The following is a 25,478-nucleotide window of genomic DNA, read 5'->3' as shown; positions in this document are numbered from 1 at the left end:
TGCCCCTCGTGAGGAGGGTCTCCTAGTGCTTTTCCTTTTCTTCTTACCTTGTAAAAATAAAATAAAAATACAATGCATAAGGTAAATAATTAAGGACGGAGATTACTTATTTAAATTAAATGATATTTTTCTTGTCTTTTTATCTTTTCACTGAGCGATTTCCTTCAATATTGCATAAAGATCCAACAATTCCCTAAATACGTTACTTTTTAAGTTATTTCCCACCATACCGTCCACGTAAGCAAGGGAGAAAGAGAAGTAATTTTTTTTTTCCGGTTCAGCATTGAACCGCTATATGAGATAGCGGTTTTCTTTTTAAAGCAAACCGCCATCTGAGATGGCGGTTCAATGTTATAAACCGCTATCTCAGATAGCGGTTTGTATTAAAACAAAACCGCTATCTCAGATGGCGGTTTACTTAATTGTAAATTATTTTTAACATGAATTACAGTTTAAATAGAAATATAATTTAGAAGTAACCTCTTGTGATATCAATTGTGTCTGTAGCTTAGTGGATAAAGTGTGTTGTTTCTACGCAGGAGGTCGTAGGTTCAAATCCTACCTGATGTGTTTATTTCTTTTTAACCATTTATTAATATTAATTATAAACATTTCCAAATTTAACTTATCAACATTAGTGTCTGTAGCTCAGTGGATAGAGTGTTTGTTTCCTAAGCAGCAGGTCGTGGGTTCAACCCCTAGCAAATGCAGTTTTTTTTTTTTTTTTTTTTTTTTTTTTTTTTTTTTTTTTTTTACCATTTATAAATAGTACGTGATTATAAACCGCCATCTCAGATAGCGGTTTACTTAAGTCAACCGCTACCTGAGATAGCGGTTTAGTGTCGCTTCGTTAAAAGAAAAAAAACCGATTTTAATGCTGACGTGGATAGTATGGTGGGAATTAAGTTAAAAAGTGGCGCATTTTGGGAATTTGACGTTCTTTAAACAATATTGAAGGAAATCGCTCCTTTTCGCTTGCAATATTCATACAATCATACGTAGGACTTCGGCATAAATGACCACGCACGGTATCGCGTGAATAAAAGTAAAAGTAAATTAAAGCTATAGTTAAAAAATTTCTCTCTCCTGAAACTCCAAAATCTGGCAATTCGCGTAGTCGCACCTCCTCTGCATCTCCTTCCCCCTCCTCCCGCAACCTTCTCCTCTTGAAACCCTAACACAAAAGCAGCATCTTGCAGTGGTAGTTGTAGTTACAGTTGTAGGTGTATCTCTAGTCGGCAGGCAGCTCCTCTGCCAACCACCTCCCCTTCTCTGCTGCTGCTAATCTCGGTAATTATCTACTAGTATTTTGTATCGATTTTTCTGTTGGTTTTATTTGTATCTTTTATTGATTCAAGAACGCAATTTTCCACATTGTTAATTTTATTATGTTGGGTTTTTTGTTAGCTTTGTTTTGATATGATTCTCACAATTCTACTTGAAATTCTTATAATCCCTTTTGATATATTTCGATTTTCTGACAAACTCCTTGGGAGCCACAGCTGTGGATGATGCCAATTTGAACATGGAAGAGTTGGAGATGAATACCGAGAAAAATACTGAAAGAGGAGGAAACAAGGAAGAGACGGTTGAGGAACCGAAACAGGAGGATGTTGAAGTGGAAAATGCCGGAGGAGAAAGAGAGGATATTGCAGCTGTTGATGATGATGTTGTAAAAATGGAGGAGTTGGAGTTGATAACCGAGGAAGTGATTGAGGAGAAGGGGGAAAACAGGCATGCCGGTGAGGAGGTTATGGTGAAAGAGGAAGAAGATAAGGAGGAGTTGGAGAAGGTGCAAGAAGTAGTGGGAGAAGAAGGACAAGGAGTTGGGGAAGCTGAGGAGGAGGAGGAGGAGGAAATGTTGGGAGAAGAGGGATGTGAGGAAGAAGTGTTGGGTGAAGAGGGATGTGAGGAAAAAGTGTTGGCAGAAGAGGTAGGTGAGGAAAAAGTGTTGGCAGAAGACGAAAAAGCTGTCAAGGAGGAAGGAGGCAAGGAAGCTGAAAAGGGGGAAGAGTTGGTGGGAGGAGAGGAGGAAGCTGGAGGAGAAAGAGAGGAAATTGCAGCTGTTGATGACAATGTTGTAGAAATGGAAGAGATGGAGTTGAAAACCGAGGAAGTGACTGAGGAGAAGGCGGAGAACAGAAATAACGGCGAGGAGGGAAGTGATGAGGTTATGTTGAAGGAGGAAGAAGAAAAAGGGGAGTTGGAGAAGGTGGAAGATGTGGTGGGAGAAGGAGGACGGGGATGTGGGGAAGCTGAGAAGGATGAAGTAGTGGTGGGAGAAGAGGAAGGTGAGGAAAAAGTGTTGGGAGAAGGAGGCGAGGAAGAGGTGGTGGGAGAAGAAGGAGGTGAGGAAATGGAGGATTCAGCATCGCCGGTTGTGGGAAAAGATGATAAACAGGTGAGAGAGGATGAGACGCCCATTGCTGACACAGAAATGGAGATGGAGACTGAGGTGGGGAAGTCTGGCAGTGGCAGTGGTAGTGGTGGGAAGCGGAGACGTGGACGGAGTTCTAAGGCAACTACCCCAGTGAAGACACCCGCAAGGAAGACTGTAGGTGAAGATGTTTGCTTTGTATGTCTTGATGGAGGGGACCTCGTGCTCTGTGACCGGAGGTTTGTTCCTTTACATGTGATAAGAACTTTTTTTTCTTTGTTAGTTGTTGCAAACTTGACTGTATGCTAGTTTATACTCCCTTATTGCTTAACAAAAACTTGTTAGTTATTGCACTTCTATTTGGTATGCTTATTAGATTAATACCTTTTGTTCCGGTTTCATTGTTGTTTGAGTTATTGCACAACTTTTATGGATATTGTATTTAAGTGGTCATGGAATAGTGCATTGATATTTAAGTGGCAAATAATGTGAAACGCGAAAAGCTAAATTAAGTGGTCTAATACTTATGGAGGGAGTAGAATATTAATTGGCGTTTTAATAAAGATGTGCTATTCCATAGTTACTTCAATGTTTCTAGATATTATGAAATAATAAAATTGGTTAGGAGACCGACGTCACTGATGTAAAGAAGAGGGACTACTATATGATGCTATTATATTAAGCTTATGTTCTTGGTGGTTCAGGGGCTGCCCGAAGGCATATCATCCTTCATGTGTGGATCATGATGACGAGTTTTTCCAAACAAAGGGTCGGTGGAATTGCGGTAAGTATGCAGATTGCATAATTTTGTGCTTTGTGGATTTGTTATACAAGCAAAATTTTCATGTTTCCCTTGTCTGTTTATTTGCAATAATCTCCTTTAGTCCCATGTGACTGTCTCAAGTGTTGATATGTGTGTGGACACTTTACACTTTACAGTCATTACTTAAGGGCGTCTGTAATAGCTAGTTTTCTTAATGCATGTTCTCAGTGCCAGCTAACAACTTACACAAGTTTTTCTTAGATCTTTTTGTCATCTCCACCTGCTAGGAAGGTAGGAAGCTAGTAATCAAAACCAGTTGTTCACATTAAGCCCAGTATTTGACCAATTGACTGTAAAACAACATTTCAATTTGAAACCTATGCTAGGGAATTCATTGATATTTACTCGTCACTGGAGTACTGACATTGCTCATTGCGCAATTTTCACCGGTATTCTTTGTATGATATGAGTTGACGGTGATAGAATTAGAAGTCCCATATGCTATCTCTTTATGGTAACTTTGCGAAACGCTTATAGTTTGGTTTTTATCCTTTACTTTGGCCCTTTCCATGTTCTCCTCATGTTAGTCTTGCTTGAGAGATTATTGTCATTTGGAAGCTTTCACTCTATACACCAACCCAGAGGATGGGGAATGGAAGAATTTCCGAAGCTGTAACTTGAGATGCAATTTTTGTGTATTTCATATAATTTTATGTCTTGAATTTCTCTGATGAAAATCAAACAAATGGATCATGATTCCTGGAGTGTCTTGTTTTTAACTCCCTCCATCCCATAATGGTTTCCTGCTTGACGTTTTTCACGGTAATTAAGAAACTTGGAACATTGTATGATTTGCAATTATTATGTGGGCATGCATACTATGATCATAGGTGAGTATAAGGTCCACATCCACAGCGTCTGAATCCCATGTATTGGTATCAAAATGATAAGTTTAAGTTTTAGACGAAACGACATATTCCTTGTTGCTATGCTGTTTGGCATCACAACTGTGAAACCTACTAAGAGTTTCTGGTTTGAACTTTTTTATAGTTAGTGATGATCTGATTGCTACTTGCTCCATGTTCTTGAGCATTATGAAGTATGTTTAGTTCATCTCACATTATGTTGATTCCCCTCTTTTCCCGTACCACAATGGTTGAATTATATTTCTTTTTCCCTTATGCAGGTTGGCATCTCTGTAACCAGTGTGGGAAGAACGCATACTTTTTGTGTTATACCTGTACATTTTCACTATGCAAAGGATGCAGTAAAGATGCTGCTGTATTTTGTGTTAGAGGAAGCAAAGGCTTTTGTGACTCCTGCATGAAAACTGTAATGGTGATTGAAAGTAGTGAACAAAACGAGATGGTACATACTCGTTTCCTTTGTTTTTATAATTTTAAGTACTTATTTTCCTCTTTCTATTTCCGGTGTTGAAATACGATCTCTCGTTGCTGGCGTGGATGTCAAACACAAATGTATGCCAATTGTTGTTTTGTCAATTTACTTCAGTGCCAACTCAAAGCTACTTTCATTAGACTCTTGATTTGAAAGGCAATATCCACACCCTATCCCACAATTAAAAGAGGCTGTTGCGGTTTTAGCGAACCATTTTGGTTTAGTCCATTATAAATCAAAACCAACTGATTGTGATTTTCTTGGTTCCATCAGATTAAGACTTCCTCTTTTCATTGTTCTACGCAAGAGATAACTATGTATATCTCTTAGTGACTTCCATATATGATACATGTGATGTCAAAATTAATTGTTCTAAAAACTCTTTTTGAGTATTTTAATGAATGGTCAAGAGAAATGGGATACTATGCTCTAACAGAGAAATCTTTTGAATAATAAATAAAAAAAGGAAAAAGCCTCCCACCATAAGCAAGACAAAGAAAAAATTCTGGCCAAGACAAAAACAAACTTCCACAGATGGAGAAACTATCCTAACACAATTCAAAAATAATGGAAACTGTGAAGCAAGTAGGTTATCAACAATATGATAATGCTTGTCAAACAATTTTATTAATTGTATCTTTTTGTTCCACCAACTAAGAATAATTGAAAACCGTAACTCTTCATGTTTAAGGATGGCGAGGTGTTAAAGATAAAGCGGTATAGATCTATAGATGATCTTGTCACTGAGTTAACCAGTTGTCTCATGTTGTGGTATGTTGCATAGGATAGAGAAAGAAAGAGTTTGTAAAATTGTGGGAGGGGGAGATACAAATGGAGGTTGTGGGGAGGCAGTTTCACTGCAAGTGGAACTAAAGTAGGAGGAGGCGTTTGGATATTGGAAGTGCTAGAAGGAGATACTCCCTCTGGAGTTGGTCACATTTGCTTTGGTTTTTGTGTGTTTTTGTCTTTTGTATTGTAAGGAACTGTAGAAATGGAGTGGGACAGTGACTTTCACAAGTTCTTTTTTTCAAAAATCTTTTTCAAGGACGTAGGGATTTTCTTGTTCTTCAGAGGCTGAGCCTAACATGTCACAAATTTAAATTAATTTTTGCACAATGCAGGCACGTACTGCTACCCTATCCAAATGAAAGCTATCTCTGCTAACACAGTGAAATCAGCCTCTATTTATGATCATACCTTCTTGTCAAAGGTTCTGGAAGGAGCACAGCACTACAGTGCCTTTGAAGCATCCACTTGTTTAATTTTACTGGGTAGACTGGACCTACATAGCACATAATCTTTTAACTAGGAGGTAATCAACTGATGTTATACAAATATCGTTTAGGGTCTTAAATATAGTGGAAAATCGAGGGAGTCAACTTTTCTGTTTATGCTATGCCGAGCTATTCAGGGCCGTATTCCTGTTAGTCCCGCTATATGTTTATAATTTAGTGAAAATTGCGCTCACTTCTTCTCTTTTTCTTTTTTCTTTTTTAAAAAATAATTGTTTTGATATCTGATTTAATACTTAGTTGTGGTGTTTTTCTTTTGTCACATAAAATAACTTGCTTAGTGGAAACTTTTACTTGAGGTGTTGGCCTGTTGGGCCCTGTTGGCGATTCTTGGACTTATTTATGATCTGCTTCATTAGATTGAAGGGGAAATGAATTCATCAAGTTATGCATTGTGTGTGCTTGGTGGGGGTTAATACACCCGTTGCATCTCTTTGGCCTTGCATTAAGTTCTGCATCACGTTGAAGTTTGAATTTATCTTTCTCAATCTTTCTTTTTTCAGGGCCGTGCTGCTTTCGATGACAAAAGTAGTTGGAATTTTCTATTTAAAGATTACTGGATCGAACAAAAAGGGAAGCTGTGTATTACTTCTGATGAGCTAGCGCAGGCGAAAAATCCATGGAGAGATTCTGATGCAACTGGTAGACGACAAGCACCAGTTGAATTACATGAGGGTAATAATGATGCAGGTACTGATTCTGACAGCTCTCATCCAAACTTAGAAGTGACTGATTCAAGAAGGACAAGGGCCAAGAGGAAGTCGAAACCTGTAGATTCTGGTACAGACAGTTCGACAGAGAAGGAAGCAGGCACAGTGAAAAGGAAGTCTAAAAGGAGGCCAAAAGCTCAGTCCAAGGAGGAACTTTCAGATTCAGAAGATTCTTCTGGGAACCAAGATTCAGGTAACAAGAGGGGGAAAAGAGCCAGAAGGCTGTCCAAGTCCCGTTCAAGGGCTGGCAATGGTAGAATTTCTGTGGAAGGCAATACTGAGTGGGCATCAAAGGAGCTATTGGAGTTTGTGATGCACATGAAAGATGGTGATAATTCTGTTCTTACTCAGTTTGATGTGCAGGGACTCTTGCTAGAATATATAAAAAGAAACAAACTTCGTGATCCACGTCGACAAAGCCAGATACTTTGTGATTCAATGCTTCAAAAACTGTTTGGAAAACCACGAGTTGGTCACTTTGAAATGTTGAAGCTGCTCGAATCACACTTTCTTTTGAAGGAGGATTCTCATGTAGATGACAATCAAGGAAGTGTGGTTGATACTGAAATCAGTCAATTGGACGCTGATGATGCTGATTATTTATTGGAATCAGGCAAAAGTAAGGGGAAAAAGTCACGTAAAAGGGGTGAAGAGAGGGGGCAGTCTAACCTCGATGATTATGCTGCCATAGATATGCATAACATAAACTTAATTTGCTTGCGCCGGTGCTTAATGGAGGCTCTCATGGACGACTCTGAAATGTTCCACGACAAGGTTGTCGGCTCTTTTGTCAGAATAAGAATTTCTGGTAGCAGCCAAAAGCAGGACATATACAGGCTCGTGCAAATAATTGGTAATTGGATTTTTAATCTTTTTTTATGATGTTTCATTTGCTGGAAAGCATTTTGTTTCAGAATGTAGCCTCATTTTTTGGTCTGATTAAGGTACAAGCAAGGCACCTGAACCATACAAAGTCGGTAAAAGGACAACTGATGATATGCTTGAGATCTTAAATTTGGACAAGACAGAGATCGTATCAATAGATTCTATATCCAATCAGGAATTCACAGAGGTGATTAAATACAAAGCATTTTTTTTATTTGTTTAGCCTAGCTCCTTTGCTGTCCTTTTGTCTGTGAAAGGTTAGTTGTCGTCAAGGCTGGGTTGCACAAGTGACTTCAGCACGGGTCCTTAGTGGAAGAATAAAGATGTGGATATGTTTTATTGTAATTTCAGATCTTTTAAGGGGTTGCGGGGGGGTTATATTTATCTGAAATATTCCAAATTCCTCTTGTTTGACGTATTGCTACCTCTTTTGTAAGAACAAACTGTGCTGTTTACTGCTTTCAGTAGTTCAAACTGCTTTTCCACCTTCATCAATTATACGTGTTCTGTTAAAAATCAATTTAACCATTCCAAATGGGGAAGGAAGAACATTTAAATATTTAGGGAAAGTGAAGATGTCATATAAAGTTTTAATCGGTAATAGAAAGAGATATTTATTGGATGGAAGAAACAGCCTTTTACTTGTTAAGTTCTCATATTTCAAAAAGAACAAAAAAAACTTTTTCTTTTAAAGTTCGTCATTTTTTGTGTCATTTTCTTATATAATCCCTTTCTAAGGACTTATCTTTAAAATAATGGGGGATGAATAGAAGCTTGCGTACTCTTTTATCTTTAAAATACTAGTTGCTTTTTTTATTTGAGGTTGACTATATTTGCCTTATTCTCTAAATTATGTTTTCAATGGAAAACGGTTTGCTGCCAAACCAAACAAATCCTTGACAGTGACCCTTCTTTTTTTTTTTTTCCCCTCTCCGTCTTTTCTTAGCTCCCTTTTACATAATATTTTCAAATGTACTTATTGTATTTATTTGTCCTTATTTTTTTCGTTTTTAACTTTACTTATTTTTCTTATCCCTTGTGTTATTTTTCTTTAATTTTTTTCCTTCTTATTTTACTTTCATTAAATTCACTTTCTCCCTCTTGTTTATTCTTTTAACTTCCCGCTCTTTTCTTGTTTGATTGGTCACAATGACGATCTCCTATGATGTTTCATGTTAGCCTACCCCAAATCATTTTGGGATGCCGACGGCCCCTCGGCTCCACGCGGGCCAGCCGAGCCCGGCGCTATGGCTTTGTTGTTGTTGTTGTTGTTGTTGTTGTTGTTGTTGTGGTGGTGGTGGTTTCAGTTGAGGTTTTCAGATCCAGGTGTAACCGTGTAGACTCTATACATAATATCTTCTAGAGGTCTTATGATGGCAGAGTTCATGAACTGCTTTGTTGCTTTGGATGGTTTTCAATATTGTGCTGTTAACATAAAATAGCATCTTTAAGTCTTTAACATCCCTAACATTGTCTTGTTTTGGTGCTAGGATGAATGCAAGCGGTTGCGCCAGAGTATAAAATGTGGACTTATCAGCCGGATGACTGTGGTAAGGTTATTTTTCTCAAGCTGAGGATCAAAATGCTTGGACTTCATTTGTTACTGAAACAAATTGTGATCTGTTGTCAGGGCGATATTATGGAAAAAGCGAGGGAACTCCAGGAAGTCAGAGTTATTGATGTGAGAAACTAAGTACCTTCCATTCTGTGAATTTAAGTATCTGCTTAAAGGGATCATTGTAGTGTTTCCTCGAGCTGTATTTCTTTCTTCTTCACTGCCTTTGGCCCTATTTGGCAAAAGTAGCTGTTATAGTAACTATAAACCTTCGTAGTACTTTTAGCTCTTGTACTAACTGTTAGATGTTCGCTGTTCGAGATTTAGTCATCAAAAATGTTATTTTGTTCGGTAAAACTGATATGGTTCGGTTAAAACTAATATTTAGATTATTAGAATATATAACTATTTTTTCGACTCCAAAAGCTACCTCTACATCAAAGACTTACATTCCTAGCTTTTCTGAAACAATTCTCTACCTCTAAAAGCTAACCTGAAGTTGGATATTTTTTTTTTTAATCTTCCACCGAGTTTTTCAATGGAGCTATATAATTTGGTAAATCGGCTCTTGTCACTTGTCAGGTTGAGTGTTTTACTAGCTTCCACAAAATAAACCAGGAAAAGAATGATAGGACAAAAAGGTCTTTTCGCCAGGGTTTAATTTAAACCGTAGTCGGAAAAACCATGTTTCTGTTTTTCTTTGAAGTTAATCAGCACACTAGGAGTCTGGGATTGATCTGAGATACCTTTTTTTCCCCCGCTTCATTTTTGGAGAAAGAGTGGGGTGATTTCATATTTATCATTATCAATGCTCAACGTAGTAGCCTTGCAATAATCAAAGGCTATTCAATTTCACAGAAAATAATATAGTATAGTTGACTTGCAAGCACCTTTAAAGAAGCGGAAGAAGGGAGCTTTAGCAAAATGCATAAGATTTATTGTGGATGTAACTGTTATACAGTTATACTGTGCTTCTACTTAACTTTAGACATGAATTCCTAGTTGGTATAACTATTGCTCCAATCATTAATTACTATATGTATCATCATATGGTTTATTATTGTTAGTTTCGTGAAGGTTATGTTACTTATGTACAGCTGGTTTTCCTTGCTATCTCTAGGATACTCACTATGTAGTTGTTCTTGTTGTTTAGCTTGTTGACCAACACACGTTCACTGAGGTGTTGTTTAGCTCTTGCGGAGTCGAATCTTTACTATTTTATTAATTGCTTATATAAAGAATATATTCATGAGGCTAGCTACTAATTTTTTTTGCCATAACTTCACAGTGGTTGGAAGCAGAGATAGTGAGGCTTAGCCATCTTCGTGACCGAGCTAGTGAAAAAGGGCGTAAGAAGGAATATCCTTTATATAGTACTATAACATCTGATATGCACTTTTACTGTTTTTTAATTGTTTCAATTTGTTATATTGTCTATATCTTTTGGTTTGAGCTTTCAAATATTTGAATGGCATGTATGGTTAAGGACTCTGTAAACTGCAACTTGTAGAGTTGCAAACTACAACTTGTATTTGCGAGGCAAAGTGGTAATACGAGAAGCTTTACTAGAAGGGATATAATTTAGGGAATTGGGGTTTTTGAGAAGGGAGAGGGGAAGGTGGTGAGAATAGAATCTAGATGGAGTTTAACACCTCCCCTTAATTAGGGTGAAGTTAATTGTCACGAAATGAGCATCTTGGACCAACAATTGGCCCCACAGACCACCCAAGTTCTTCCGACGCATTTTGTCCTCACTCGTTCGCACCTTGGAAAATTTTCTAGGAGGTCTCCCATCCTTAGACTACTCCCGGAAAAGCACGCTTTACGGTAGATTTTCTTATCATATGGGCTCCCTAAAAGAAAGGTGCACCTTGGTGGTATAAGTAGTGCATTGAATCATGTTAAGCAAAGCAGGGGATTACGCACTTAGGATTGCTAGATTCCTCCCCCGCTAATTGGGGATCATAGATCCACAAAATCAGCACGCGGCCGCAGGGTCGCTGTGATACCACCCCAACCCTTAATTAGGTGGGGCCAATTGTCACGAAATGAGCATCTTGGACCAATAACCATTTCCACTCTCCCTTCTCTGTTTATGTTATACAAAAATTAGGGTTTCTTAGGCCGGAAATAGCCAAATTTCTTCGGAAATTTGGTTATATCCGACCCTTTCTTTGAAATATGTTTTTTTTTTCTTTTTTGTACGTTTGATCTTAATAAAACTACATATTTTCAGTATAGTAAGTACCCATATGGTGGGTTTGATTTTAGTTAAGTTTTGTGTATTAACAAATATGTGCGGGGTCTTTCGACTACAATTGGACATAAATCATGTTTATCACGGCTATAACAAATCGATAGACCCCCTCGTTGTAGAAGGCTGTAAATCACAGCGATATAAAAGAGGGTATACAGAATGTTCGATATACTATGATCGAAGCTATGGGGAAAAAAGTTTTTATTTGATTTGATTGTTTATGTATTAATTAGATTCAAATCTTTTTGTAGATGTCGTATTACTTTTTATCAATGAATTAATTTGATTATAAAAAGAAAAAGCATCTTGGACCAACAACAGACCACACAAGTTCTTACCCACAGACCACACAAGTTCTTACAGTGTATTTTTTTCCTCACTCATGCGCACCCTAAATTTTCCCAGGAGGTTACCCATCCTAAGACTACTCCCATCCAAGCGCACACACATACTTAACTGTGGAGTTTCTTAGCATATGGGCTCCCTAAAATAAAGGTGTATCTTAGGTGGTATAAGTAGTACATTGAATCCTGTTAAAGCAAAGCAGGGGGATTACATGGAGAATTAGTTTCAAACACTAAAGAGCAGTAGCTGTTAGCTAATAGGTATATGATAAACTAAACTATATTTCTTTGATGTGTGCTTGAGGATTTTCCCAAGGTTATGCCGGGATATCCTATTAAAATGCTCAATGAAAAATGCACACAAAACAACATTTCTTCCTAACCGGATCAGACTCCTGTACTTTCCTTGTGAAAGTTCAATCTTCTGATTACATACAATCATAGCTTCATTGGAATAAGGACTAGAAAACAAGCTTGTCTTGATACTATTCTTTTTGCTCTACCTTCTAGTTTTCTTTCTTAGTTTCAGATCCACTCTTGGTTCCATTGAGCTATGGTTTTCTTAAGATCCAGAGTTGTGGAGGAACAGACCTTTGGATGTCTATGTAGATGGTATGTATGTGAAGGAATAGTAGTTGGGTTTCTTCATAGAATTCTTTGTATAAAAAGGTTTGTGTACCTTGTTGCATGTTTTCAGTTCTGCAGTGAGCAATTCCCTAATCCCTCCATTCCAAATTAAGTGCCCTATTAGGGCTATGCACACAAACTGAGGAGATACCAGTTACTTTATTGGTATTCCAATTCGGAATTTCAACGTGACAAGCAATAATGGAATGATATTTGAACCGATACTATATGTAATAAAAAGTTAGTTGGGTGGTCAGATAATATGGAGGAAAATGTCACAGGATTTACCCTGTAACCATGAAGTAGCCTTGTCTACAACCTTTATCACAGATATGATATTTTGGAACTTCTTTGAGCTAAAAGTATAGAGTCTTTGGCGAATGGCCAAGTGAAACACATGAACGTATACTTGTCAGTATATTGGTCCATCCAATAAAGGTGGGATTCTTTTGGCACTAGAGTTTCTGATATCATGGTTGTTCCTTATATATGTTGTGATATGGAGATTTGCTAGTTTTAATGATTGTCCAGTATTTACTGGCCTAGTGACCTATGTCAATTTTGTAAAGATCTATATTCCTTTCAAAGTGTAGAAGCATTGGGAAATAGGTGAACAAATTCAGAGAGCGGCTAACAGGAGGATGTAGATGGTTCATAATTTACTTCCTCCATTCTTTTATTAATGCAGTACCTTTATTTTTGGGATGTGTTCACACCACAAGTTACAATTGAATCTGAAGAATGGGATACTTTTGTTCGTTTAATTTGTAACCTTATTTCTATTTTTGGAAGATTTCAATTCCTTTTCTTCATGAAAATGCTGCACTGGAAATCTAGGACTATCAAGTTTCATTTCTGTGTTATATTTTTTCTTCTTTCTTTCTCTGTATTTGTGCATGAGACATATGTTTGGTTCTGAGTTCTAATTGTAGTCAACTATAGCAAAAAAAAAAAGAATCCTTTTTCATTTCTGTGTGCAATTTTTCCATTAACATCTATATCAGGGAAAAGAACAATGTATGATATCTTATCTTTACATCATGTCCGCTTCTTACTATTGAGTTTGGAAACACCCTTTTTGAATGACGTGTAAAGATGTTACATTGAGGCTTTCTCCTTCTATCTTCTTTGGTGCCACATTTTCTTCAGAAATGTTTCTTATTTGTTTTTCCTCAGTGAAAGGCCAAAAGACATTTTAACATCCTTATCTTTGTACTCATCATACTATATGATTATTCATCATTTTTCATGCACTGCTATAGTTCAGTTGTATAATCTGCTCGTATAATAGTTCCCCCCCTTTTTTTTTCTTTTTTCCAACCATAGGCCAAAATGCCTATAACACTGCCCTTAGCTTGTACTCCCTCCGTTTTGTAATAATGGTTACACTTTCCTATGTTGGCCGTTTCAAAGCAATGTTATACTTGTACCTTTTCTGTTTTGGGAATATGACTCGCACTATTTTATCACTTCTAATTACTTCTTTCAAAACCTTTTTCCTACTTACCTTATTTTTGAATCCTTTCTTACAGTATTCCACTTTTTTCACTTCTCTCTCTTACTTTCCCAGTGGTTATCTTAGTTCAAATAAAAAGTGAAGAGTCTGGATATATAACTTATATTTTACGACTTTGGCCAATGTTGTTTGATGTCAAAGTGAATCTGCAAATCTTGCATATTGACCCTTCTTTCCAGCGCATAACGTTTTGGTTAAATTTCAGTGTTAGTAGGGCTAATTAAACACTTCAAGATTTGAGACCGCGATTATTTGAAGTTGTGGACCACCGTCTACCCGTAAAGAATTTCAGTTTTTTTAAATTGCAGAAATTTTTTGGGCTTTTGGTTTAAAATGGTTTACTGAACTGTTTGTTTTCTTGTTTATGTGTAATAGCTATTCATTGTGTATCTGTTCATATGTTAATGGGTGAATACAGGGGTAAGGTTGCATACATTTGATTCACCCATCCTACGATTCCTATCAGGGTGGTTGCCTGTTTAGTGGTATTGGGATGATGTTGTCTTGATGCTGGAATTTCTGTTGCTTAGAGTAATTTTTTTGGGATTGCTTCCCATCCTCGTACACTCTAACTCTCTTAGTGTCTTTTGCTATTAATGCATAGTCTGCATGGATTCTGTCTTAACATTTGAGTGATTTGACCAATATCTCCCTCTACTATGCCGACCTACTGTGATACTACCCATGCAATGTTTGAGATAGTCTTTTTGGAGGTTTATGCTATGGAATTTATTTGATTTTGACAAGATCTTTTAAGAAAAGATCCTGTTTCTATAGGTGGAGTGACATCTAGTACTTGGCTTTTTAAAGAAGGTTTTGTTTCATCCTCTGGAAAAAATGAGCGATTGCAGTTGAGTTTTTTGTAGGGATAATTTGTGTCATATACATAGATGGAGTCTTTTTTGGTCACATAAAATAATGTTAAAGCTTTTTTTCTTAGTGTGATAACATTGTAAGTTTCTTGGTTGTCCTTAACCGACCTCTACGCTCAGAGAATGTGTGGAGAAATTGCAGCTGCTGAAGACACCAGAGGAACGCCAACGAAGGTTGAATGAAATTCCGGAAGTTCATGCAGATCCAAAAATGGATCCTAGCTGTGTTTCTGATGATGAAACGGAAAAGCAAGATAAGAGACAAGGTTTGTCCATAACAACTGATGTAGTGATCATTGTTCTGAAATTTATTTATTTGCCGAAAATAAGGTGTCAAGTCCCTTTTTTGCGTTCAGCAGGTAATATGAGACCAAGAGAAAGTGGATCTTTTAGAAGAGGCAGAGACGCCTTTTCACCACGGAAAGGAGGTTCTGTTTCAAATGATTCTTGGAGTGCAAGTGCAAGACCTCCAAACAAAAGTTGGGAACCAGGCAGAAATACGTCTAACAAGGGTTTCTCGGGCAGAAGGGATGACACTGCTCTTTCCCCACAAAAAAGTGAGCATACTTGGAGTAGTGGGATAGACAAGGGTACACCTAGGTCAAATAGTTGGGAGAAACCAAGGAGTAATCCTGATACTTTGATGAGCACTCGAGCTGAACATTCTGGGACGCGGTCAGACTTTTCTGTGGCAGCTGCATCAGAACCTACACAGCCTTTATCTTCTGCAGTAGGACAAACTGATGGGAAAATTAACGACACAGATAAAATCTGGCATTATAGAGATCCAAGTGGTAAGGTCCAGGGACCATTTTCTATAGCACAGCTTCGTAAATGGAATAACACAGGATATTTTCCTGTTGCATTGAGAGTTTGGAGAGCCTCGCAAACCGAAGATGATGCTATTGTTCTAACTGAAGCATTAGCTGGAAGGTTTCAGAAGGTAGGATCACATTTAGATGTTGGTTCAAATATTAGGAATTCATCGCCCTTAATGGGTACTCCTAAACCCTCTGGTGCCAGATATGATTCCTCTAACCTCCCTTCTCCAACTCCTGGACGAAGCCCAGCTGCCTGGAGTGGGAAGCAAACGTCCACTAATCAACTTCGAGGGAACGAACGATTACCTTCTCCTACCCCTATATCACCTGCATCTGATCCAAGCGGTGCAGACAGATCAAAAGTTTCTGAGCAATCTAAAGGGGAGTTACCTGGGAACAAACAAGAAAATGTGACAGCATCTATTGGAACTTTTCAACATGCTCCTGGTCAGTATGTCTCCCATTCAGCTACAGTAAATGCCCAACAAATCTCATCACAGTCGGTATTACATGTAGCAAACCAGCCATTTGTTCCTCCTGATACTGCAGTGAGTGTGGGATCTAATGCTTTAGGTACTGGTCAGGGCTTCCCCAATATGATTCAGCCAGGCACTGTACAAAACCCTCCTGTCTATACTCAGAATTGGGGAGCTGGTTATGTAGCAAGACCAGAAATGGTGAATACAAATCTGACTACATCCAACAATCAAAATGCTTTGCCCGCACAAGTTGCTTATAGTCAGTGGAGTGGTGTTTCTGTGAATAACCAAGCTTCACCTTATGCTTCTGGATATCCTTCGGGACAAGGAAATATTGCTGCCAACTTTCCTGTTATGCCTGCAAACAATGCATGGAGGCCTGCTCAGACCCACATGCCATGGGGTGGGCATCAGCAACAGCCAGTGAATCAAAATGTAGGGTGGGCTGGGCAACCAGCAGCAGTTGCTATGGGCCAAATGACCAGCCCTGCACCATCTGGTCCTGCAACTGTTGGTTGGACTGGCACAGGGCCTAGCCCAGCAGCCGGAAGCACTAACATGGTTTGGGTAGGTGCACCTGGGAACACAGGTACGTGGGGAGGTGACCAGAACCGTAATAGTGGAGGTGCTCAATGGAACAGACAGTCATCTGGTAGCGGGGGACAAAGGGGGGTCTGCATATTTCATGAAAATGGCCATTGCCGGAAGGGTTCGTCGTGCGATTTTATGCACAATTGAGTTTTCACAACAGTAGTAGATAGTATCTTCTCATGTACAGTCATTTTTCATCCTAGGAGGGGTAGCAGTTCACTAATTTATAGTATGTATGTCACATGCTTAAATAAATTGTTATCAGCAGCACCCCTAATTTTCCTCCCTTTTTTGCCCCTCCTTTTGTGTACTCTTTAGAGTTTCTTGACCAGTGTAATAGCGGATTTTGTAGAGACTGGAGGGCTTACAGTTAGAAGTAGCAAAGTTATTGGTTATTAGATTTTATTCAAAGTTGGTTGAAATATTCACAAATCAGAAGGTCCACCTGGTTATACGCAGCTTTACATTTTCACAGTTTAAAAGGGCATTTTTGTGGTTTAAAATCACATTTTTACAATTTAAAAGCATATTTTCACAGTTTAGAAGCACATAAATTTTAGTGATTGTGTAGTATTTAACAATATGTTCTTTTAAAACTGATATGTTATTTATCTGTAAAAATGTATTTTTAATCAGGACATATTTGCTTTTAAACTACTCGTATAAAACTTGTGATTTTTAAAGTATTAAAAAACAAACGAGTTGGTTGCGTATAGTTTTACATGTAACCTAGTGTATCTTTTACCAATCAGGATCACTTATTACAGTTTCATATTAAAATCAGATTGTAATTATATATTGCAAAATATTGAAAAACTTTGCACCCTGTTTTTTTGTTCGTTTGATAAAGGTTTCAAATCTTTGAAAGGTCATATTGGTCAAAATTAATTGTAAAATGAGTACTGTATCAATGGTCCAAAATCCAAAGAAGTTGTAGTATAACGCACAACTACAAATTTACAATGCCGTAGTGGCCCGTATTACTGTCTTCCCGTCCAAGACTCTTAACAAACAAATTCCTCCATCGTCATCTTTCTTCTCCTTCTGAATTGCTCACTATCTTCCTTTTCGATTTTCTATTCTTTTCGCCGCCCCCTTTATACTTTTTCTCTCCACTTTTTCTTCTGTCATCTTCTCCCGCCACTTTCTTCTACATTTTTCGAATCAAATTCTTCATTTTTTTTCAATCTAATAGTGCTCCAAGTACCTCGCCTTATTGCAATTTCATGTAGCTGAATTGTGTGCTATACATAATTTTTTTTGGAAATTCCATCTGATTCTTCAATGGCGGCGGCTTCTAAACGGGCGATTCAAATCGGTTTGAGTTCGAGTAGGTTATTCGCTAAATCGAGAGATTTTGCCCCTGTGAATCCGCAGATTAGCCGATTGACTCCTATTTTGCGGCAGTATTCTGAGCTTCAAGCTCCTAATGCAAAACAGCGTGGAATTCCTTTCGATACTTTAGCACTGGTAAATTTCATCTACCGGTTTGTTTGGCATTAATTGGATTTTCACTTTGAATCTTAGTATTATACCCTTTATCTTTCTTTCTCAATCGGTTTGAGTTAATTTCTGCTCTCCGAATTGCTATATGGAAGGAACTTTTTATTTGGCAGATTTGCTGAACATTACCATAATATTGAGAGTACAAATGAATTGCTGTTTGAAAGAATTTTGTTACCTGGTTTGCGGAATATTGCCATTATATTGAGATTTAGTTTCATTTGCTTGAATTTGTGTACCTGTTGTTGAATATAGGTGAGAAGTTTAGAAAAACAAGGTGTTCCGCAAAAGCAGGCTGAGGCAATAACATCTGCCATCATTCATGTTTTGGTTGATAGCATGGAAAATATGTCACAATCCTTTGTTTCTAAATCAGAAATGGAAAAGGTATATAATTTTATTTTATTTCAATAAATCTTTGCGTGTATTACCTACGAGAAGTTAAGTTCTGCGGATAAAATGATTCTGTTTGTTATTAAACTTGTTGATCTTTTCTTTTTCTTGTATGAATGTGTAGACAGAAATGCTTCAAGATTCAAATATTTCTAGATTTAAAGGTGAAGTACAAAGCTCTCAGGTAAGGAAACTTTATGTTCATTTACCATTGCTGTGAACTACTTTTGTATTGGAGAAATTTTGTGACAGATGATAACAACATGAATTGGTTGATGTGTTTTTGGTTGGAATTTGGATAACTTGAATACGTGTTTACTTGATCCCGGAGCTATAGTATAGAACATTAATGTCATGTTTGAGCAATTGAATGTATTGTCTGATAGAAATTTGAGGACGCACGCGGAAGTTTTGATGGACTTGAACAATGTAACAAAATTGCATTTTTATCGTTGATTACATTGATAAGAATTGTACAACAATATTTATGAGAGCTCATGTCTCTCACTTATCTCTCTGGTAGAACTCTTGTTTTACCCCTCGTATTTTATGGGAGCTCTCTTAAGTCTTAATTGGCTCACCTCTCACTTATGCACATACAACATATTTATAGTTGGTGTATAATAGTTTCTAGATTTTTCTACACTTGTCTAATGTTACATAATTCCATATCACATGTCTAAGATACTTTTAGATACATCATCACTTGATTTTTTATTATACATCTTGATTTTCCTAAAGTTACCTCTAATACTCCCCTTAGATCTTCAACAATTTGCTTCTTTTTCACATCTTGTAGATCTTCAAATCTTTTTGTTGGTACTCTTGTTACCAACTTGCTCCCCCTAATCTTAACTTTCACATTGTTCTCTGAATATATATTCATCCAATTTTTATTTTTTTTGTTGATCTCTTAGTTGGTACTCACGTCACCAACAATCACCAGTCATTTCCATTGGCATTTGTTTCTCCAAATTTTTCTTTTGTTGTGGTGCTCATGTCACTACCCATCACTGCTAGTGCTCATGTCATTAGCAAACTTCAAATATTTCTTCTTCTATCATGTCACTACCCATCACTGCTAATGCTCATGTCATTAGCAAACTTCAAATATTATAATTCTTTCTTTATTCAAATTTTCATTACTTTTTTTTTCATCCTTCCTCATTTTTATCATCAACTTTTACTTTTTTCCATTTTCCTCCATAAATTTCTTAGTTTAATTTTCACATCTTTGTTATCTACTCTAACAAAATTTAGATATAGCACTTACCTCTTCTTCTGTTACTATGTTCCATACTTCATTCAAATCTTGTAAACCCTTCATGTCTTGGCTCTCCGTTCTTTAATTTTGTCGTAATCACTTTCCGGCTCTGATACCATGATATAAATTTGAGGACACACGCGGAAGTTTTGATGGACCTGAATAATATAACAAAATTGCATTTTTATCATTGATTATATCGATAAGAATTGTACAACAATATTTACGAGAGCCCATGTCTCTCACTTATCTCTCTGGTAGAACCCTTGTTGCTACCCACATATTTTATGGGAGCTCTCTTGATTGGCTCACCTCTCAGTTATGCACATACAACATATCTATAGTTGGTGTATCCTAGTTTTTAGATTTTTCTACACTTGTCTAATATTACATGGTTCCACATCACATGTCTAAGATACTTCTAGATACATCATCACTAGAATTAGGTTTTGTTAACAATGTGTGTTATGTTCCACCTGATTTATGCTACCTGAAATCTGTCATTGACTAGTCAATTGATTCTGTCTCCTTTGGTATATGTTTTGCATTTTTTTATCTTCTCTCTCTTTTGTTAATATATGAGATTGTGAATTGGGATAGAGGTTTTTATTTCTCAAGCAGACAATTCATTTAATTTAGTATGGGTATGTGGTATATAGAATTGGCCATTCTACGAGTTATCTTGATAAAGAGTTTGGGGAGTATAGTTATTTTTTAATACAATGGAACGAACTTTGCATATTATGTACTAATTGACTGCAGTATGCACTTGATTCTTTTGGTTTATTAATAACATATGAAGTAGTTGATTACCTTGCAATTGGCGAGAACTCACCAATGAAGTTATCCTTTCTGACTTAAAGATCGAGATCCTCAGATGAAGGCTTTTAGTTTCACAATATAGGAACTGAGTACTGTATATTCTCGCATGCCAACTCCTCTAATTTGGCTTTCTTACCGTGTTGCCCTAGCTACATCCCCCTTTACCTCGTGTCATTCCAAATACCAATAACTTGTATAAAGCACACCCTATAAAGTTACCTGGACTTTTACATGGTTATTTTCTGAAGCAAAAATAAAGCGTGGGATGATTCATACTTAGCAGGAGTTACATATCTTACACCATTTTTACCTCCTTGATAGTTGATACCCTGTACGTAATTGGAGACAAGCAAGTTTCTAATGACCAGGGAGGCAGGGAGCTATGCTGATTTTACAGCAGTAAAATAATGTAACATGAGCTATGTAAAAAGGGACGAAGTTGGAAGAAGATGTTCCTCTCTTGGAGATTGTGGACCTTCTTATCATACTTGTCAGGTGATACAGCTTGTGCTGTATTGGTTTGTTCCTTATAACTAACTCTTATGCAGCTAAATTTGTCAGTCTGTTTAAACTCTGATGTTACCTCTTAATACTCTCTTAGCTTCCCTCTTTACGTGACAAGGGATCTTATGCCCAATGATATGTTTACTTTTTTTGAATCTCCGTAAATTCATTATTGTGGTGCTTAGAACTGTCAGAAGCTTATATCTGAAACCGACCAACATTAATAATTTTATACTATGCAGTAATGATCTGGAAATAGTTGTTTCACTTTCAAATAGCACATTTTAGAGGATCTTTTGGAGAACAACACTATGAGTAGTGCTGAAGAACTTGTATATTTGTTATCTTCTTGGGTTCTTGGGACTCTTTCCATTTCCATTGGAGTTAAAAGAATAACAGTTTTAGACTTGTTAATTATCATGGAGTAAAGGAAAAAAATTATTATGCGTATTCATTATGAAGAGCACATTGCTGTGTATCAGAGAAAACAGTTCTCTGTTGTTGTTAGTTGTCACTGGGAACTGTTACGCCCGCTCTACCAAGTCCAGGAGCCTATTTTCAGATATTGGGGTACTATTTGATGTTGATATAGATAGTTATGTTGGGACTTTTGGAAGTAGAAGGTGAGATGGCTAATATAGTGGACTTTTAATTAGCAGTACTCTCACCATCAGGCTTAAAATTGAAGTTGATATTTGTTGGATTTATAGTTATCCAAGGCTTTTGCGGGCAGTAACTAGTAAGTGATTCTTGAAATTTGGGACAAAGTTTATATTAGTAGTTACACCCTCAAGAATTTAAACATTCATTCCAAGCAGTGCCAATTGAAAACTCTCCACCTCACCGTTCAGCCTTGTTGCACTTTTCTGCCAACTTTATGTCTTGTTGCACTTTTCTGCCAACTTTATTGGGTGAAGTTCTTTTTGGGTTGCTTAATGTGTGTGATAAGGTGAAAGGTTTCTTAAGAAAGACCCAAAATGTAATGTTCTTATTTATTACTCTGAACTACTGTTTGATTGTTTGTAGGATCATCATTTTTCCTTGTTGCAAAGAGACACTGAAAAGCTTCAGGGTAATATAGAAAAGCTGCGTAGTGAGCTGAAGTGAGTACATCGTTATGTATAACTCTTTGTCTTTTCTAAAAATTGGTTGTTATTCAGTTCTTTGCTTATGTGATGTTTGGAACAGGTATGAGATTGACAAGGTAACAGCTGGACAACGTTTGGATTTAAATCTTGAGAAAGGGTGAGAACATAAAACTTATTGTTTACTCAAACTTGCAATTTTTCAGTATTTTGTCTCGTGAACCCTTCCTGGTTTTACTCTGCCTGAGATTACAGTTAATTTGCATTCAGGCGTATACGTGATGAACTTGCTAATCAAAAAGCAGAAAACAGCAGCCTTACGAGTAAACTCGATCGAGTAAGTTATACCAATTACCCTTATTTAATTGGTAGGACTTCTAGGTATTCTGCCATTATTTTTTAAAGCTTCTGTTTGAAGAATTGGATTTTGTATTTTTCTAAGGTTGGATGTATATTGGCATTTTAGTTTGAATGTTTGCTTGACAAAAGAATAGTTTGATTTACAGTTATATCTCGTTATGAGATGATTTGTGGCTTCATTTTTGAGGCAATTTTATTTTGGGACCGACTCTGGATTTAAATAATTGGTTCATAAACGTGGCCTCCAGGAAATTAATGCGCTGAAAGCTCAACTAGAAGCTGGAAAGGTTGAGTTGATCAAGTACTGTACCGTTACTCTTTTTTCCACTGCTGGTCTTGGTGCTGCATTATTTCGGATCCTCATGTAGATGCAATTCGGTAAGTGGAATGGCTACAAGGACTGCATACCTACTCTTCTCAAGACCACTAGGAGCTTATGGCCATATTTGTACGTAAAAAGTTAAAATTCATTCTTATCTTTTTTTGCCGGTATTTTAATGTGATTACATCTTAGTTAGCCCCTTCATTTATTAACATTGAATTCCTGATGCAAGAATGGATATCCGTACAGAATTTACGGTCTAAAATCTGTGTAGTTTTTAATGAATGAATTCGATTTTTAGAAAAGCTGAAGATTGAATTGAGAAAGAAGTAAGAATAAAAGTCACCTGAAGCGGAATTCTTGCTTTGTTATTAACTTATTATACTGATGTGCAGTAGAAAAGTGTATATAATAGATGCAGGTTTTCAGTTTGAAATAGGAGAATGAATTTGCAGGTGTTAAACCGTGCAAGCCCAAGACACCTTGAAAACCTTGGAATATAAATAAACTAACGATCATCGTGCACATGTGTCCATGATCATATCAGCAGACACATTATAACTTATCATGGTTAAATATGGGTGTTTTATCCCGAGTTGTTTGAACACCGCACAAGCCTTGATTTGATGTAAGCTAGGGCAGAGATGAAGCATCGCCAAAGATGGCGGAATCGGAGATCTCATAGCATTGCTAGGCCATAGACTGGAGCCTGAGTGTTTCCATGAGAACAGGTTTGTAGTTGGGATTTATCATTTTACTTTCGGTACCATGTTTTCAGGGGCCCACTAAAACTACCAGCCCTTGTTGGACGGCTGTTTGAATTTTTAATGGGCTGGATACTTCTTTCATGGCCTACTTAATTGCTGATGCAAATGTCCCAATTGTCCCTTCCCCCCAAACATGATTGGCATTCTAGAATCACCATTTCCCATAAAAAAAGATGAAAAGTCAACTTTTGATGTGTAAACTTATCTCATCTTGTTGGAAGCTGATACATATACCCCTGGGTATAAAATAGTGTCATATCTTGGGCTCCCGTTGGTTGTTTTCACATAAGCAACCCCACATGAGATTTAAATTTAAATCTAAAATAGCTACCCTACATGAAATTTATAAATCTAACCAATCACAGCGCAGGGTATGGCACTATTCCATACCCAGGGGGTATATGTAGCTTTTTCGCATCTTTGCTGTTGAGCACATTGAAGTAATTATTTTTTTATTTCATAAACTAAAGTGTAGCAAAGGTGTATAACCTCAATAAAAAAACATTTTGATTATATATTGTACGTAGTATATAGTTTGTTAAAGATATCTTTGAACTTGACAGTTTCGGTTCTCTCGACTTATTGTGTCTAAATTTATCTTAACTAGTTAATTCTTTTGAACTTATTTTATCTTATCTTATCTTATTTTACTTAAATGGAGCATTTTGTCCTGAAAATATACAGAGTATTATTTTTAATAAAGTTATTGTCTGAACTTTCTGATCCTGTTTATCTAAAATAAATCAAAATAAGTAAGAAATAGAACATAAAAATATCCTCTCTTTTTTTGAGAAAAATATAGAGCAGACATTTTAATAATGTAGATTAAGTTCCTGTCGAATGAGCTGTTAGTTGTTAGATTATTTGACTAACTGTTAGCTGTTTATATTAGCTGGTATGACTACCTGGTTGAATTAGCTGTTTGTGTTAAAGTGTTAGGTAATTAGTTGTTTCCTATTTAATATGTAAAATAACCATTAAGGACAATGCTATACTTTGTTGTTGGATACTTTGTTTCTTATTAATATTAGACAAATACTTTGTAATTTATTATTCTACTTATCTTCTCTTTATTTGTTGAATAAATATTAAATAAATAAAACAAATTTATTTTCCCTCCAATAAACAAAACAATTTTTTAAAAAAAAATTCTTACTTTAAAATTTTAATTATACAAATTTTTTATATGCAAATAGAGAAAACTAATGATATAACAAGTATGATCGTAGTAATATTTTTAAAGTGTTTCAAAGTACTAATATAAAATTTATACAACAAGAAACGAGTTGGAATGGGGTAAAGGAAATAACGTAGGGTGATTAAGCTTGGTAAGTGTTTAACTTTAGACAACAATATGACACAGTAGTCATTTTACATTTACTATCTCAAACTTCTAATTGGAAAAGGCTTATATGATGAGCTTTTTTAGCCTCAATACTCTCTTCCAAATCTTTCCTAACATGCAAGCACTTCTAATTAATTAGGATTTTCAAAATGTCTAATTCATCTCAAAAAGCTTTTTTCTCCTCAAACCTGTTCTAATCAAACACCCCCGAAGTCTAATCGAAGTTGAGTAGGTGTAATTTTTATTTTTTTGGGCATTAGCATTCCACTACTCAGTATTAGTACGTTTATTGGTAAGTTCATGTCTTAGTTGGTGAGTGGTGACCATGTTGTCGACATGTCTGTGGCGTTTTCTCTTGTGTCTTGGCTGTCTACACCTTCAATAATCCTTTGCATGTTCTAGTCATTTGACAAACCAACTAGATTATGTACTATACTCTACATTTTAGTTATTATTAAAAGATAAAATGTACAAACTTGACCCTTAAACTTGTTCTGCTGTAATAATTTAGTACAGTCAAACTCAAAAGCCTAGGGATATAATAGTGTTTAGTTCTGAGTAAAGTCAATTCACTTAATTGAAAAGTTAGGGTTGTAACTGTAATATGTGATCAAATTTCGTGTACA

At 36.6% G+C, this 25,478-nt stretch overlaps 2 protein-coding genes across 4 annotated transcripts; both read left to right on the top strand.

Annotated features, from left to right (window-relative positions):
* The first annotated feature begins 1,064 nt into the window (after positions 1-1,064).
* LOC110792014 (zinc finger CCCH domain-containing protein 19) lies at positions 1,065-16,919 on the top strand. 3 transcript variants are annotated; one of them, XM_056827234.1, is made up of 12 exons: positions 1,065-1,290; positions 1,503-1,907; positions 1,938-2,616; positions 3,082-3,161; positions 4,327-4,508; positions 6,334-7,393; positions 7,485-7,612; positions 8,916-8,975; positions 9,056-9,106; positions 10,269-10,339; positions 14,711-14,862; positions 14,953-16,919. In XM_056827234.1, exons 2-12 carry the CDS (start codon positions 1,526-1,528, stop codon positions 16,632-16,634), a joined length of 4,527 nt encoding a protein of 1,508 aa, XP_056683212.1. In that variant the 5' UTR covers positions 1,065-1,290; positions 1,503-1,525; the 3' UTR covers positions 16,635-16,919. The 3 variants fall into 3 exon arrangements, with proteins under 3 accessions (XP_056683212.1, XP_021852497.1, XP_021852496.1); XM_021996805.2 differs by having other exon boundaries at positions 1,066-1,290; positions 1,503-2,616; positions 14,956-16,919; XM_021996804.2 differs by having other exon boundaries at positions 1,066-1,290; positions 1,503-2,616.
* A 520-nt stretch (positions 16,920-17,439) lies between these two features.
* Positions 17,440-23,085, top strand: LOC110792015 (protein FMP32, mitochondrial). The gene is made up of 7 exons (XM_021996806.2): positions 17,440-17,957; positions 18,246-18,377; positions 18,508-18,567; positions 22,000-22,076; positions 22,162-22,218; positions 22,329-22,395; positions 22,667-23,085. The coding sequence occupies exons 1-7, from the start codon at positions 17,772-17,774 to the stop codon at positions 22,784-22,786; spliced, it is 699 nt and encodes a 232-aa protein (XP_021852498.1). The 5' UTR covers positions 17,440-17,771; the 3' UTR covers positions 22,787-23,085.
* The last annotated feature ends 2,393 nt before the right edge of the window (positions 23,086-25,478 follow it).

The sequence above is a fragment of the Spinacia oleracea genome, chromosome 4, assembly GCF_020520425.1.
Source record: "Spinacia oleracea cultivar Varoflay chromosome 4, BTI_SOV_V1, whole genome shotgun sequence".
Taxonomy (NCBI): Eukaryota; Viridiplantae; Streptophyta; class Magnoliopsida; order Caryophyllales; family Amaranthaceae; genus Spinacia; species Spinacia oleracea.
This window is presented reverse-complemented; position numbering and strand designations above follow the sequence as displayed.

Bases quoted from the DNA above. Each gene is read 5' to 3' on its own strand.
- LOC110792014 (XM_021996804.2), top strand. From the start codon at position 1,526: ATGGAAGAGTTGGAGATGAATACCGAGAAAAATACTGAAAGAGGAGGA. The intron at 2,617-3,081 runs GTTTGTTCCTTT...TTGGTGGTTCAG, and splicing joins CTCGTGCTCTGTGACCGGAG to GGGCTGCCCGAAGGCATATC. The intron at 9,107-10,268 runs GTGAGAAACTAA...ATAACTTCACAG, and splicing joins AGGAAGTCAGAGTTATTGAT to TGGTTGGAAGCAGAGATAGT.
- LOC110792015 (XM_021996806.2), top strand. From the start codon at position 17,772: ATGGCGGCGGCTTCTAAACGGGCGATTCAAATCGGTTTGAGTTCGAGT. The intron at 18,568-21,999 runs GTAAGGAAACTT...GATTGTTTGTAG, and splicing joins GTGAAGTACAAAGCTCTCAG to GATCATCATTTTTCCTTGTT. The intron at 22,219-22,328 runs GTGAGAACATAA...ATTTGCATTCAG, and splicing joins GATTTAAATCTTGAGAAAGG to GCGTATACGTGATGAACTTG.